The sequence below is a fragment of the Pinus tabuliformis genome, chromosome 3_1, assembly GCF_031772625.1.
Source record: "Pinus tabuliformis cultivar Carrire ecotype Pingquan chromosome 3_1, CPIR1, whole genome shotgun sequence".
NCBI classification, from domain to species: Eukaryota; Viridiplantae; Streptophyta; class Pinopsida; order Pinales; family Pinaceae; genus Pinus; species Pinus tabuliformis.
In genome coordinates, this window is record NC_142301.1 from 93,671,595 (window position 1) to 93,687,715 (window position 16,121).

Below are 16,121 nucleotides of genomic sequence, written 5' to 3' on the forward strand. Positions count from 1 at the left end.
AAAAACTCATTGGTCTTTGGGTTTCCAAGTTAAAATTTATGTAAATTTGTGTGTCATTCTATTTTTTTTTTATTTTTTTATTAAGAATCTATTTGCAACAATTATTTGTACATAATTAAAGCTTACATCAATATGATAAAAGTCTTGGTCTTGTAAAAAATGAAATTAAGATCCAGAAAATATTTTACAATATTTTTCTAATTTTCATTATCATATATTTATACTTGTAAAAATATACTTATAATAAGAACTTTCACTTTGATTGGAAACTTAAGATTTAAGCTTAAACATTTTCCTTAGCATAAATGAAAATTCCAACCTTCTCATTATGCCTCCCATTATTATAGATAGAAAAAAATTATACAACCTCTAATTCAAGGTGGCAAATTAAATTCAAAATGACAAGTTAAACATTTTTATTTATTTTACTTCAATTTCGTTTCCAACAAATGAATAACCATAAATCAATAAAAACACCTTTCACTTTGGTAAAAGTGACTTGCTCTTTACAAATTTAATTATTTTTTATTTTTTATTACCAAATAACATCATATATGAGCCCAACAACACTATAATAATTCAACAAATGATTAGCTATAGCAAAAGTGATTAGCTATTTACAAATTTAATTATTTTTTAATTTTATTATTAAAGAACATATTTAATATATGAGCCCAAAAACATTAATAATACACCTTTAGCTTTGGAAAAAGTGATTTTCTTTTTACAAATTTATTTATTTTTTATTTTATTACCAAAGAACATATTTAATATGAGTCCAAAAACACTAATAATATATTTCCTCAAACATAAGAACTTCATTTTTACCATGTTTAAAGATGAAACAAAAATGCTTATACCCTTGAATCATTAGATTATTCAATAATAAATTAAAATGGTCCAGTATGAAGCTAATGGGATTTTGGATTGCTCAAGTGAATGGAGAGTTAAGTAATCACCTTGACTTCAATTTAGTTACAGTTTGCTCTACAAAGATTAGTATGAATAGTAGAATATGTTTGTTTTACCCAAATAACATGTAGAAAATTGACAAATGACAAAGAATAGGAAAGAATTAGCAAGTTGACATGTTTATGACTTTGTATATTTGTTATTCCTTGTTGAAGGATATTTAGATTTCCATTTAATTGGTGGCAAATTTTCCCAAACAATGACAAGGAATTTCCATCAAATATAAGAAAGAATTAATATGAAAAAAGAAGCATGTAAATTTGAAAACTTAACAAATAGCTAATCCTAAAATCTTTTAAAAAATGATGTTTTTATAACGATATTTGTAAATGCCACTTTTGTTGGAAACTTAAGCTTTAAACTAAGATTTTTCTCTTTTTAGTGTAAATAGACGTTGTGGTACTCTTAATGTCTCTATTTTTTTTCCATCCTAATTTCATTTTGGATAGACACAACATAACCTCCTATAATTGTTTTCCATCGTAATTTCTTTTTAGACACAACATAACCTCCCTCATGTAATTTTTTTCCATAGTAATTTCTTTTTGTAGACACAAAATAACCTCCTAACCCCAAGTTAACATACTTATGCTTTTGTAAATGCTTGGAAGAATCATACTGGCAAGTTAACCTCCTTACCGTTTTGTCTATGCTTTTATTTGCTTGGAAGAATAAGGATAAAGGCTTAGGTTTCAATTTTGTTGGTGACACTACAATAAATCATTAAATTTCTCTTTGACAAAAATGGTTAGGTCATTATAATTATTTTGCATCTTTATTACTCAATATATTAGACCATTTCATTATGTGAAAGCAAGACAAACCATATCATAAAATAGACCATTTTAGTTATCAAATTTTAAGTCGAATAGAATGCAACTTATTATATTATGAAATATAACAAATTTGTAACAAATATTGACTTTTTTCCACAATGTCTAAACATAAGAAAATATTGTTCATATCGTTACCTCATTAAATTGTTGAATAATGAACTAAAATGATATGTTGTGAAGTTAATGAGGCCTTTGTTTTAGTTTTAAAGTGGATGGAGAGCCATTACCAAGGCTTCATTTTAGCTATGTTTTGCTAACTTAAATAGTAGATTTCATTTGAGATATGGTTTCCTCCATTTAAAGGATACATTTGCCTAGTGTACCATGATACTTGGAAATTTAAACCTCAAAATTTCATGTATTATACCAGGTAACTTTTACCATGTAATATCAATTAAAAAAAACAATATAAACAAATAAAGTAATAAAAGAATTTGGAAAAAAAAAACAGCTCTCGAGTATTCCAACAAAATAAAAATCAAATATCCAAGACAAATTCTCTTTTCCTTACAAGTCAAAACACCAACATTCAATTTTCATATCTAAAATTAAGAGACAATCTACCTTCTAAATCCTCATTATTCCACCCTAATAAAAGTGAAATAGATATAAAATATTTAAAGGCACACAATACAAATCCTCATTATTCCAACATAATAAAAGTGAAATAGATATAAAATATTTCAACACAAACTGTACTATTCCACTTCTAAATCTAGATTTGTATGAACCAAAAACACCCATACAAAACCAATAAAACAATATAAAAATTTCAAAAAATTGAAACAACTCTAAAGTATTCCAATAACATAACAAAGTAGAATATCAACACAAATCCTCATTTCCTTGCTGCTCAAAACAACAGCATTCAATTCTTCCAACAACATAACGAAGTAGAATATCAACACAAATCCTCATTTCCTTGCTGCTCAAAACAACAGCATTCAATTCTCATATCTAAAATGGAGAGACAATCCACCGTCAAAACCCTGATTTGTAAGGGTGTTGTATCATCTTCTAACACGGTTAAAAAAGAAAAGAAAAAAGAGAAAATTATTTAATCAACTTCCTCAATTTTAGGCCCCGAGGCTGCAGCAGCAGAATAACCCTGTTCAGGAGAGCCAGCAGCTCCATAGGCTCCACCAGGTATATCAGCACCAGCGCGTTGGTACATCTTAGCAATGATAGGATTGCAAGTGTTCTCCAGCTCCTTCATCTTGTGATCAAACTCGTCAGCATCTGCAAGCTGGTTGTTATCGAGCCATTGGATAGTCTGTTCAAGGGCATCCTCAATCTTCTTTTCATCAGATGGATCTAACTTTGCCGCAATCTTATCATCTCGAATGGTATTCCTTACGCTGTAAGCATAGTTCTCGAAAGAGTTCTTAGCCTCTAACTTCTTCTTGTGCTCTTCATCTTCAGCCTTGTATGTCTCAGAATCACGAACCATCTTCTCAATCTCCTCCTTACTCAATCTACACTTGTCATTTGTAATGGTGATTTTGTTTTTGTGACCGGTGGTTTTGTCCTCAGCAGAGACATTTAGAATACCATTGGCATCAATATCAAAGCACACAGTGATCTGGGGAACTCCTCTGGGAGCAGGGGGAATACCAGAAAGTTCAAATTTACCCAACAAGTTATTGTCCCTGGTTCGAGTTCGCTCACCCTCATACACTTGAATCAACACACCAGGCTGGTTGTCTGCGTAAGTAGAAAAGACTTGCTCCTTCTTTGTGGGGATGGTAGTATTCCTGGAGACGAGAACTGTCATAATCCCACCTGCAGTTTCTAGCCCTAATGAAAGGGGAGTAACATCTAGAAGCAACAGATCTTGCACTTTCTCACTGCCCTCTCCACTCAAAATAGCAGCTTGCACTGCAGCTCCGTATGCAACAGCCTCATCAGGGTTAATGCTCTTGCAAAGCTCCTTGCCATTGAAGAGGTCCTGCAACAAGGACTGAACCTTAGGGATCCTGGTAGACCCACCAACAAGAACCACACCATGGATTGAGCGTTTGTCCATCTTCGCATCCCGCAGGCATTTCTCAACAGGCTCCATGCACTTCCTGAACAAATCCATGTTCAACTCTTCAAATCTAGCCCTAGTAATAGTGGTATAGAAGTCAATACCTTCATATAGGGAATCAATCTCAATGGTGGTCTGGGCAGTTGATGAAAGGGTTCTCTTAGCTCTCTCACAGGAAGTTCTGAGTCTCCTGAGGGCTCTGGCATTACCACAAATGTCCTTCTTATGTTTTCTCTTAAACTCTTGTACAAAGTGGTTCACCAATCTATTATCAAAATCTTCACCACCCAAATGTGTATCACCAGCAGTAGCCTTCACTTCAAAAATACCCTCTTCAATTGTGAGCAGAGACACATCAAAAGTACCTCCACCCAAATCAAAGATAAGAACATTCTTCTCACCAGAACTGCTAGCCTTCTTGTCAAGCCCATAGGCAATAGCAGCAGCAGTGGGCTCATTGATGATTCTCATAACATTCAAACCGGAGATTGCCCCTGCGTCCTTGGTTGCCTGCCTTTGAGAATCATTGAAGTATGCAGGAACAGTGACCACAACATTCTTAACAGTGGTCCCAAGATAAGCTTCTGCAATCTCCTTCATCTTAGTTAAAACCATGGAAGAGATCTCTTCGGCTGCAAAATGCTTCTCCTCCCCTTTGTATGTTACAACGATGCTGGGCTTATCGCCAACCCCTGAAATGACCTTGAAAGGCCATAATTTCGCATCGCTCACAACGGAGGGATCAGAGAACCTCCTACCAATCAACCGCTTTGCATCTGCCATAACATAGAGAACTGATTTAGATTGAACACAGATGCAAATTCTACACAAACAGAAGAATCTTACAGCTGTAAATTCAAGCCTTCATATCAATCACCTTCAAAAAACTATAAGCTGAATTATGTCCATCCCGCTTCATATTCGAGAATGAAAGGGGAATTAATATACAACAACTGAATCACATATACAGAAATAAGCAGTGGAATAAACTCCCTCAAAAGAGTGACAGAGATTACTAACCGAAAACAGTGTTGATAGGATTCATGGCGACCTGGTTCTTGGCAGCATCTCCGATGAGACGCTCTGTATCAGTAAAAGCGACATAAGAGGGAGTGGTTCGATTCCCCTGATCATTGGCGATGATTTCCACCCTGTCGTGCTGCCACACTCCCACACACGAGTACGTCGTCCCCAGATCGATTATGATCGCTGCTCCCTCGCCCATATTGACACTCTCACACACAGAACGCAGAGAGGGAGTTAACTTAGGAAATTGGGCCGAGAGCGATCGAAACTGTAGACGAGTAATGCAGGCCAAGAAGCACGACTGGCGAAATGTTCAAAATAGTTGTTTCACAATTCCATTCCACTCCCTTCCCTTCCCTTGAGGATATTTTATAGTCGTAGAAATACTTTCAACTTAACTTCTCCCTTGGGATAAAGTAAAAAATAGGGGTTGGTTTTTCAACGACTTGCCCCTAAACCAATTCGTCATGGGTATTTATTGTGATATAGATCTAATTTATTTATTATTTTTTTCTTTTTCTTTGGGAAACTTTATCCGTCGGTTTTTATTGTTCTGTAAACCCATAAATTTATTTTTCTCCTTCCAGAAACTTCATTGGTACTAACTTTAGTTTCTCGAAAGAGAAACTTTATTAACCGGACTTTGGGATATTATTATTATAACGATTTTTATATTTTATATTATAAGTTTAATGTTCTAATGTTATAAATTTTAATTTGTAGGCAAAAAATCAATCTTAAATCAATTTCAACCTAAAAAATTCAATCTTAAAGCAATTTCAACCTAATTCGAGAAAAGTAAGTTTTAAATAATTGCCACACAAACCTAATTCACTTATTTAAAAAATTCCATTTAAAAGTTTTATTGTTGGATAACCAGAATTCTCTCCTTCAAGAAACTTCATTTATTAGGTTTTGGCACTTTATTGTTATGGTTTTTCCTTCAAGAAACTTCATCTATTAGGTTTTGGGATTTTATTGTTATGGTTTTCATTTTCCAATTAGTGCTACAACCTTAAAAGTTGAATTTCTAACAATGAAATGGGTATGTTAACCTCATAGGTTGTACCTTGATTCATTATTATGAGATTTTTTTTATTAAAAACCCATATCCAAGTGTAATTGGTCTAAAAATATCTATTGTCTACTTTGGTGACCCACAAAAAAATATCTCATAGAATCAACTATCTCCACAATGTGAAATTAAAAATCAGCCTTATATTCAAGGGTCACCTTACTTTCTAATGAAGACAAGAAGAGGGAAGAAGTTATCCTTACATCCTCTTTACAATTACAATATGCCCTCTTGGATCATATGTTATCCTTACATTCTCTTTTGTTGTATGTATGCCCTCTTGGATCATATGTTGTTCTTGATTTCCTATAAATAAATAAAAGTGCTTGTTATATTTGAAAAATAACTAATGTATTATTGATTTCTTTTGCGTGTTTTTTAGTGGGGAAGCACACATGATTTTCTTATATGGATTCTTGTGAAGAGTATTTGTTTTCGAAATGAACAACTATGTTGTGTGATTCTCTAGTGTGCACATTGTTGGCATGGAGTACTATGATTTCTTTGTGTGCTTTATGTTTACTATTTATGCATCCTTTACGTTTATTATGGGTGGGCTCCTCTGCATGTGTGACTACTCCACTAGACCAATGTGGTTGAACTCTTAGCTTCACATTGCTTATGATGGGTAAGATTCACATCTTTGGTTCAAGCCACAAGGTCCTCAACTATCATTAAGATAATGTGTGATTTAATATGGTTTTGAATACAACACATGTTACTTTATAAGGTAAGTCCTTTGTAAGAAGTTTCCATTGGTGCTTTTACAAATAACGCACATACACAAAAGAAAAAAATGGTTAGTAGTTGATAATAAATATATGATTTACAATGGAACTATATATTTATAGTCACAATGTGAAAGGGTGTGATCTATGATTCTTCATTATTATTACTAATGCTATATGATACAATTGTATTAATTATTAGTTATCATTCCTACATCTATACCTATATTTGTATGTCACTTTGTCTCCCCCTTCAAATGCATCATCCTCAAAGTATAGATAAAAGGAATTAGTTTGTTCACCCAATGAAACCCAAGTGGAGAATCATCATTTATGGGCATCCATTTGCCAATGATTGAATATTTTGTTTTTCTTCAACACTGATAGTGGGAGGAAGTTTATTGTAGTCCTTGAGTATTAAGTACATGGTCACTCTCTACACCAAGGTATATTTCATTATTTTTTATCCAGTTTGCACTAAAATAACAAGCTTTATGCTCTATAGCTCCCTACTCATGCTTGTATACCAAATAATAGATAACTTTTATATGATCAACAATTAGAATGAAATATTCACCACACTAAACATGGAGTGAAAGCATATCACCGTGTATTCACATTCATATTGTAACTATCACAAAGTCTCCTCAATATCGTTCATCTATACAACTCAATCTTTCCATTGATTCTTGCAAATAACTTTCCATTAAATGCGATGAGATTGTATAAAAAATTCTTGTTTCATTCTCACTACAAATGGAAAATGATCAAGTTGACTTGTTTTGATGGAAAATATGATAAGGATGTTCTTTATTTTGTTCAGTTGCAATTCTAGTCCTTTTCAACACTTAACCCTTCAGGATAGTTGATTTGTTGATTTTAATAATAGTTCGCTTTAAGCATTGTTGCCAGTTTCCATCATTTGTTGACTTATCTCCCTCAAAATCCATTTCTAACCCACTATACGCTTTTGGTTAAGCCTTGAATTTGTTTCCATTACGCCATTAGTTCTTGGGTTTTTCAGATAAATTTGATTTAAATTCTGAAATTTCTTCATTGCATGAGATAAAAAGACCAAATAACTTATCTTGACCTTCAATAGCAATAATTGCACACCTATATTACCCTCGATTGTTGGTTTCTAATGCTTGAATGATAGAAAAAATGTTATTTTCACCAACATTTGTCTAATTCAACATGGCATCAAGATATTATCCTCATATGTAAAACACAATATTAAGAAGCTATGTAATATGGTAGCTACTCATATAAGGCTGTACTATCTTTCTTAGTTGCTAGAAATTATTTATTTTTATTTTTTTGGTGAATTTTCATTGCTTTGACCATCTTGTTTATTATGCCCATATACTTTGACAACAGTTGAATTATCTTTCATTGTTGCACCAATCCCTTCAACAATAGCCTTCTTACTTAAAAAAGTCGAAAGTATGTGAGTAAACAACCCATGTTGTAACTCATCAACTTTCATACCATTGATACCAATGTATTTTGTCTTTTGGAAGAATCTATCTCAATATCATATTTGAGTTTAGATGTTTTCTCTAAGAAGGGTTGTTTTCACTTTTCACCCACCACTGAATTTGTATTTTAAGTGTTACTCTAAAATTTTTCAAATCTTTGTCCTCATCTTGGAAACCCCTATTTGTGGGCTCATTACTTTCCTTATCATAAACAACATTCATCCTATTTCCATTCCTATTTTATTTAATAGTACAGTTGCAATTTTATACACAATATTATATGTCTCTTAGTATAGAATTTTTTTTTTGGTCAAAGTAAGAATGGAGCTTTCTATTAATCGAACAAGTACATTACATATGTTACAGGGTAAACCAAAATTCCTTTTGTATACCAAAAATGGTCCACATAACCTATCAGAAGCGTTATTTGCTTTAAACCTTTAAAACTCGGAACCATTCACTCTATTGGAAAAAAAGATTACACAGGAAATACACAAAAGATCAGAATTAAAAGAATAATAAAACTACGATCATTAAAAGTAGCAGGTCCACACTTCCGGGTGCAACGCCCTTCCACTGTGCTCACCGAACACCGATCTCCAGTCGGCCTGAAAACTGTCGTCCATCTATTTCAATGATCCAACGATTAATGTTGAATCACTAAACCGCATAACGGCAAATCGCAATTCCAACTCCACCTCCTTCCTACAATCACCGATCAACCACTTGCACGACTGAACCTCCATCGTTGATCTACACTTCGTGGATCCAACGGTCCATGTTGATTTTGGGTGGACAAGTAACACGAGGATTAACTGCCCGAAAAGCGGTTTCCTCTCTCCTCCTCGCTGCTATGAGTCGCTTGAAGAGTGGAATCGGAGACCAACCTTGAAAAACCATTTACCACTTAGACCCCACCTGAAATACCACTTGTGGTTCGTGAAACCATTTGCGCGTGAATTAAGTTGTGTGCTCTTCTGCCAAGTGAATTAATTTGCGTGCTATTCTGCCAAACAACAGGCAGATAGTTTAGGAATCCCTATCCTCCCGCTTGTCTCCTAATCCTCTTCGATCTATCCTATCAATATAATTCTCCCTATCTTTGGTAGCCTGATAGAGACAGTTCTCTAATAGTTTACCTGGGGGTAACAACTCCCAAACGTGCCGAGCATCCCTTTCCTTATTAGTCATTCTGTCATTCGCCAAATGATCAGCTAACATGTTAGCTTTTATTTTCACATGGACAAAGCTTACAGTTTTAAAGGTTTGTAGGTGGGTGTAGATACGGTGAAAGACCTGCGATAGCCTCCAATGTTTTGACACTTTATCCAGTGATGTACCATTACATATTTTCTTGGCTGCTCTAATAATCAATTCTAAATCTCCTTCAATGATGACATTATGTGAATTTGAATCCACCAAGATTTCCAAGCATTTCTCTAGGGCCATGAGTTCCGCCATGTTATTAGTGGCCTTCCCCAAGTGGCCACGAAAGATCTTCTTTAGTTGACCTGTTCATCTCTTATAGCACCCCCAAAACCAGCTAACCCTGGGTTGCCCTTAGAAGCTCTGTCTATATTGACCTTTAAGAAACCATGTGGAGGAGGCTTCCAAAAATTTATATCTGCATTTGTTTGGCTCACACCCTTGATTATGTCCTGTGGGCTTATAGATTGGAGACCCAAATGAAGTAGAATACTCGCATCTTGGGGCAAAGGAGGGTCCTTAGAAGGTGTCCTCAACAAGCTACTAATTTCATATTTTGTTGTCCCCGATCAAGTGTGGCTTGAGTTATTGGGTTGTTTGTGTAACCGAGCCCACCACCCTATGACATGAGCAACATTAAAGTATGGGGGTGGTGTGGCCACCCCCATGCATGCAGAAGCATGAAAATTTATATTTATGTGTCTTCTCGAATGTTCAGTGGTGGTAACCAGAGGAGAGAGTGACAATACTAGTTGCGTCACTACCTTGTTGAGAGTTGGAATGTCACCATATTTAGAAGGTTTTGGTTTATATTTTGGAAAATTGGCGACCTGAAAAGAGGCACGTGTTTCAGTTGGTTTCAAAAGTTTGGCAACCTGCTATACTTGAGCGAGCGTTAAGTGAACTAGACCTATAGAGTGCATTCCCATCACACTAGTGACGCAACAACTTACATCATGGACTAGAGAGGTTTTCCCACAGTTGTGAAATTCATACAACTTTTCCCACCATTCTTCATTTGGAATTTCTATCTTAGTTACCTTACAGTAGATTTCATATACCTCAATATACCGGGAAAAAGTGGGTTTTACAGTGAATTTTTTTTTCATCTCATGTTGAATAAAACATATGTTGTTGATGGCTTCGTAAACCGCCCTGCATGTCATGGAACCATTGATGTTGGTGGACTTGTTTGTGTCCCTGGAAATGTCCTAAAGCTTCTTGAAGTATTCTTCCTTGGTCATTAATTTATCATTGATTACAAACAGTGAAGGTAGACCCTTCTTGTTCAATGCATCAATCCTTGTGAAAAATCTATTGACTGCTACTTCAAGAGTGTGACACTTCTCTGTCAACTGCACTAATAAGTTATTTTTGGTCAGAACTTTCTTCACCTCCAGAATAGTTTCAGTCATGTCATCCACTCCTAGATCATCCAATTCATACCTATTTTTAAAATTAAGAAACTTTATAATGTTGTTGGTTGTAGCAGGCATCTCTCCTAGTTGAGCATTTATATTGGCAATTGTCTGCTTTGCCTTTTCCAACAACTCCTTCTGCTAAAAGATAATCTGAATACATGGCCAGATTTTATCCATCTCCTCAATGATGTTGTTCCATATAATTTCCTTGACATTACCCAGAGTGTGGCCAATGGAAGACTCATCTACTAAATTTTTCCATACTTCTATATGATTTTGAGCTCTCTGAAGCTCTGCTACATGAAAAATATCAGATTTCTTTTGATGAACCTCAAGAAGTTTCACTTTGTCATGTAGTTTCTTGATTTCTTCATTTTGTAGAGACATAGTTTGGACTGCATTGGCCAGTTGATCTGTGGCATATCCTGCACTTATTGTAGCTGGTATGGTTGTAGGAATGACTGTGATAGGAAGTGCTTCTAAAGTGGCAGACCTTTTAGCAACTTTCTCCTTTTCCTTGATCAATTCTCCATCTCTGTCTCCATTTTCTTAAGTTGTTCAGTTTGCTCCATGACGAGTTTCATCATATCTGCATTTTGAGCCTTTGTCTCTGCAATATCCTTAGCTAGAGGATCTTTAGTAGCTGGCAGTTTTAACTGCTTCCTCAATGCTGCTATGTCCAAATTCTTCTTTTTGACTAGCTTCTATGAAGCATTGATGTTTGCAGGAGCATAACTCGGTTTGATTACCAAATCCTCCAAGGTTTTAATCTTGGTGTCTTTGGCAAGAGCATAAAATTTATCCATCTTTAGTTGTGACTGGACATTTTCTAGTGTGACCTGTAATTTGGACAAAGTCATGGCTATGTTAGTGACAGTAGAGAAAATCATTTCCCCAAGTCTTCTTATGCATCTCCATTTGGTCAATGGGATGTATATCCTCGACATCAAACTCAAAAGATGTCTTTTTGTAGTCTGATGCTCCCTTGGGTTGAGGAAATTGTGCTTGAAGGAATGCCAGCTGCATTTTCCCCTTCTCTAAGTCAAACGCTGACACCAACCTGCTTTGGGCACCAGAAGTCTACTTCCAGAACTAGTTGTAAGTGTTAATCTTTAAGGATTCATTTCTAACTTTTATTTCCTTGAAGATATCCATTATTCTCTTCTCTACCTCTCCTGAAGTAGATGTACTTGTTTGCATTATTTATTGCTGCCGTTGTCAAGTTGAAGAGGTAGTAGGAGACTGTGTAGACTGATCACCCACTAATGAAGAAACAAGTGGCTCATTACTGGTGATAATGGTCTACTGCTCTGAATCTTTGGTAAGGCTTAGTCTGGAACTAAGCTTAGCCTTCTTTCTGCACATAATTTTAAACCCCACACTAAAAATATCAGTCCCTAAAGGGGAATCTTCCTCTCTTCTCCTCTTGGTTGTCTTACCTGCATGGTAGGAGTCTACACTATTGATGATGAGACCTGTTGTTCTTCTGCCTCCTATAAACTGTTCTCAACCCACTCTAGCTGATTTTTGTATTTTTCAATTTCTGGCCTGGGTGTGTGAAAGTAAGCAGTAGACTTGGTTTCTATCCTTAGTTTAGAAATTATCCCAAATGGATCATAAGACCAGGTAAAACTGAGATTGAACTGCATTTCCTTCAAAATCTTAGCTGCCTCTTCCCCTACTGCTCTGTTGTTGCAAATGAAAGGGCCAACCTGTCCTTTTATCTTAATCTAGGACTTTTTCTTCACAGCAATGAAGTGGATTTCATCCATATTGATCATCTGCCTTATGTATTCTAAGGCAAAAATCTTCATTGGGAGGAATTTTGGCAACTTGTAAGGTGGGAGCTCACATCCAAATATCCTTATTTCTGAATAATTTTCATACAGGTACCAGTCCCCTGTCTGAACTTGATCTCACAGTTGCAACACCCTTTTGATCTCTTCAATATTCTTCGGTTCTATTTTGTTGTTCATGAGACCTATTACTGGGTGAACAAACATCTTTGTAAATTGTTTATAAGTGTACTCTTTTTGCTCTTTCATGACCAGAGTAGTCCAAAATATGACTGACTGTTGGTTTCCCTTCTCATCCAGCTTTTGCAAAGATAGGTTAATATTGTCCCCCTAAAAGTATAGGAACATGTAGTCTAACATAGAGGCATATTTGAATACCCTCTCAGTTGGAAATATAACAAGTTGTTGATGAATGGACTCTACAAGAAAATGGTTGAAATTAAACACAATTGAGGGCTTAGCATCAACAAAGAAGATGGACAAAAATCCTATAATGGCCTCGTCTACCCATTTGTCAAAGTAATAGCTAAGAAGGTAGGAAACAACAATGATAATTTTGTAGAGGAGGGATAAGGAGGATTTTTCTTTGGTAAATCAGCATTTGTGTCAAAAATAGTTCAAGAGTTTGAGCTCTCTTGGAAAAGTCTAGTTTCTGGTATATTTCAACTAGCGCTTCATAAGAATATGGGGTAGCATTGTCTACTGTGGGGGCTTTCATCATTTGGTCAATGGCCTGAGGGGTTATGTTAAACAAAATTTCTTCAGTGGGGGTTACTATGGCCCTTTGGCTTAGCAAGTATGAAGCATGAAATTTTCTGATCAAATTAGGGGTGTTGTGGGTATGAGGAAAGATGTAGTGAGGTAGATTCGATTCCCATATGATCCAGGTGGATATTGGTGGCAACTTGCCAAGTCCACTTGGACCCCCACCATTATTTCTATCAGCATTTTCAGTTTCCTTAATTGTAGCACAACTTACTATTTTTAGTAGTTTTTTGGGTCCTAAACTTCTGGAGCCGTTTTGAGGCCCTAAACGACGTTTTTTTGGAAATCTGGGGGAAACATGGGTCCAAGGACCGATGTTTCCCTTCCCAAAGTGGTAGTTATCGAATAGATCTTTCTAACGAGCTATTGTACGCATCAAATGGAGATCGTATGCCAAAGTTACGACCCCGAGAAGTTGATGTACCAATTTACCCAGATGGGGCCCACAGTTTGGCGTTTCATCTTCTAGGGTTAGGTTTTGGTATGTTAAGGGTTTTCCATTGTTTCTCAACAATAAATAGGCCTTCGAGCCTCATTGTAACACAGTTCAGAGGCATGTAGCTGCCACATCTCTTCTCAGAGATAACCTACCATCACCCTAACTGGTTTATTGCCATTACTGTTTGTAAGCATATTTCAGTATTTTACATTAATGAAATGAAGTATTATTTCCACTGCATATTTGTGTTTATGGTTATCTCTGTAATTTGTTGCGTTCCTGTTTAAATCCGGATCAGTGGTATCAGAGCGGTATGCTTCTTCTCTGTTTTTCTTTGCATGTCCCCAACGAGGTCAGGATATAAGGAGTTAGGGTTTGAATTGATCGAACCTTTGCAAGACCAGCCTCGCAAATCTCGACGGCCTCCCATGGCGGATGAGAAGAAATACAAGGGGGCAGGAGATCCTATCAAAATCTTGCTCGAAGAAGCCCTCGAGCGGCAAAGGAACGCGATGATGGATAGCTTTGCGCAGATCCTTCAGTGGCTACCCAGAGGCGACGCATCAGCTTCTAACAACTACTCTGGAAACGCCACACCATTTAAGGTACAAGTTAATTTTGAAATCCCCATCTTAGAGCGTCAAATAGACGCAGATACCGTAGATAAATGGTTAAATTTGCTAGATGGGTATTTTTCTGTTCATGAATTTTCAAGTCGGGAAAAGATTGTTTTCGCTCTTCTCAAAGCAACCCCCCACGTCAAGGACTAGTGGGAAACCTACTGCGAGTAGAAGGATGAAAGTACAGGCTCACTATTTTCAGCCGCACCCACTTGGAATGACTTCCGGGATGTCATCAAGGAGCAGTACTACCCTGTCAAAAGCTATGAGGATAAATACATCAAATGGACCACACTGCGGTAGGGAAGGGACCAAGATGTGCCGGAGTTCACAAACATTTTTCATACCCTTCGCACACAGTTGGGTATCAAAGATTCTGAGCTGCATCTGGTACTCAAATATTGCGGCTGCCTACACAGATACATCCAGGAAGAGATGGAGTTCCTGAACATCTCCTTGCTCAGCACGATGTACCGATACGCTGCCAAAATTGAGCAAAAGTTCAAACAAAAGAAATGGGACTTTGGATTTGCAAATCCGAAGCCCAAAGGACAAAGCCAAGGCGGGGTGACCCAAGACAACCCGTCGAAGCCGCAAGAAAAGAACAACACCATGAAGCCGAAGAAGGACACAGGAAAGTGGTGTGAGTTCTACAAGAGTCCCACTCATAACACAAGTGAGTGTCGGACCATGCAGTCGCTAGTGGCCGAGTTGAAGGCTTCTGAATCAGATGCATGTTTCAACCCTGAGCCAGAACTCGACAAGGGAAATGGCAAAGGGAAACAGATCATTGATGCGGATCCCAGCGCCACTGTTGCCACTGCCAAGATCCAGAAGAATGAGCTTGAATACCTAGAGGAGGGGGAACATCTTTTCCACTCACAGATATTGGTGAAGGGTTCGCCGCTGCAATTCATTGTCGACAGTGGTAGCCAAAAGAACCTCGTTTTAGTAGAGGTCATGAAGCGGTTGGGCCTACCGACTACACCACACCTGCAGCCGTACAGTATCGGGTGGCTTCACGAAGGACGAGATCTCAAAGTTCACCAATAGTGTCGCCTTCCCTATAGCATCAAGCCCTTCACAGACGATGTATTGTGTGATGTTACACCCTTGGCTTGGGGATGAGAGGGTGTACTCTTTGGATGGTACACTTGGTATTATTCAAGCATCACAATGATTGTTTCATTCAGGAAATGTGTACCCCTATCACTCATAAATATCTTGGCACCCAAACCGCGTTAATACGTAATCAAACAGGAACTTCGTAGTGGTAACAACAGTACAATCTTTCACCAGCTGTGCTTCTTCCCATCTGGTTAAGTATTATATCGTAGTAATAATGTACCATGATCCTGTCTTCTTTCCTAGTGGTTGTATCGGATCTACAAATTCAATTGACCATTTATCAAATATTTGTAATGAAACCTGAGGTTTTAAGGGCAATTCATCTCTTTGTGAAGGCTTTCCCGTCCTTTGACAAGCATCGCATGCTTTACAAAATGCCTTAGAGTCTTTATGCATTGTCGGCCACCATAACCCTGTGTGCAGAATCTTCTGTGCGGTCGCTCTTCTTGCATAGCGTCCTCCTGCAACTCCTCCATGTGCTTCGGCGAGGATACTAGTGTGCTCAAACTCCGGAACATATCGGTGAAATATTTCATCTATTCCCATCTTATACAAATGTCCCACTATAATAGAGAAACCAACAGTGCGGGCCACCAATT

General features: G+C 36.9%; 1 protein-coding gene across 1 annotated transcript; it reads right to left on the reverse strand.

Moving 5' to 3' along the window:
• Positions 1-2,865: 2,865 nt before the first annotated feature.
• LOC149185942 (heat shock cognate 70 kDa protein 2-like) lies at positions 2,866-5,062 on the reverse strand. Its single transcript, XM_089409182.1, has 2 exons — positions 4,858-5,062; positions 2,866-4,613 (listed from the first exon to the last, which is right to left on the reverse strand). Exons 1-2 carry the CDS (start codon positions 5,060-5,062, stop codon positions 2,866-2,868), a joined length of 1,953 nt encoding a protein of 650 aa, XP_089265308.1.
• Positions 5,063-16,121: the final 11,059 nt, after the last annotated feature.

Excerpts from the sequence above, each read along its gene's own strand:
- LOC149185942 (XM_089409182.1), bottom strand. The coding sequence starts at position 5,062 with ATGGGCGAGGGAGCAGCGATCATAATCGATCTGGGGACGACGTACTCG. Across the intron at positions 4,614-4,857 it reads TCCTATCAACACTGTTTTCG|ATGCAAAGCGGTTGATTGGT; the intron begins GTTAGTAATCTC and ends ATGTTATGGCAG.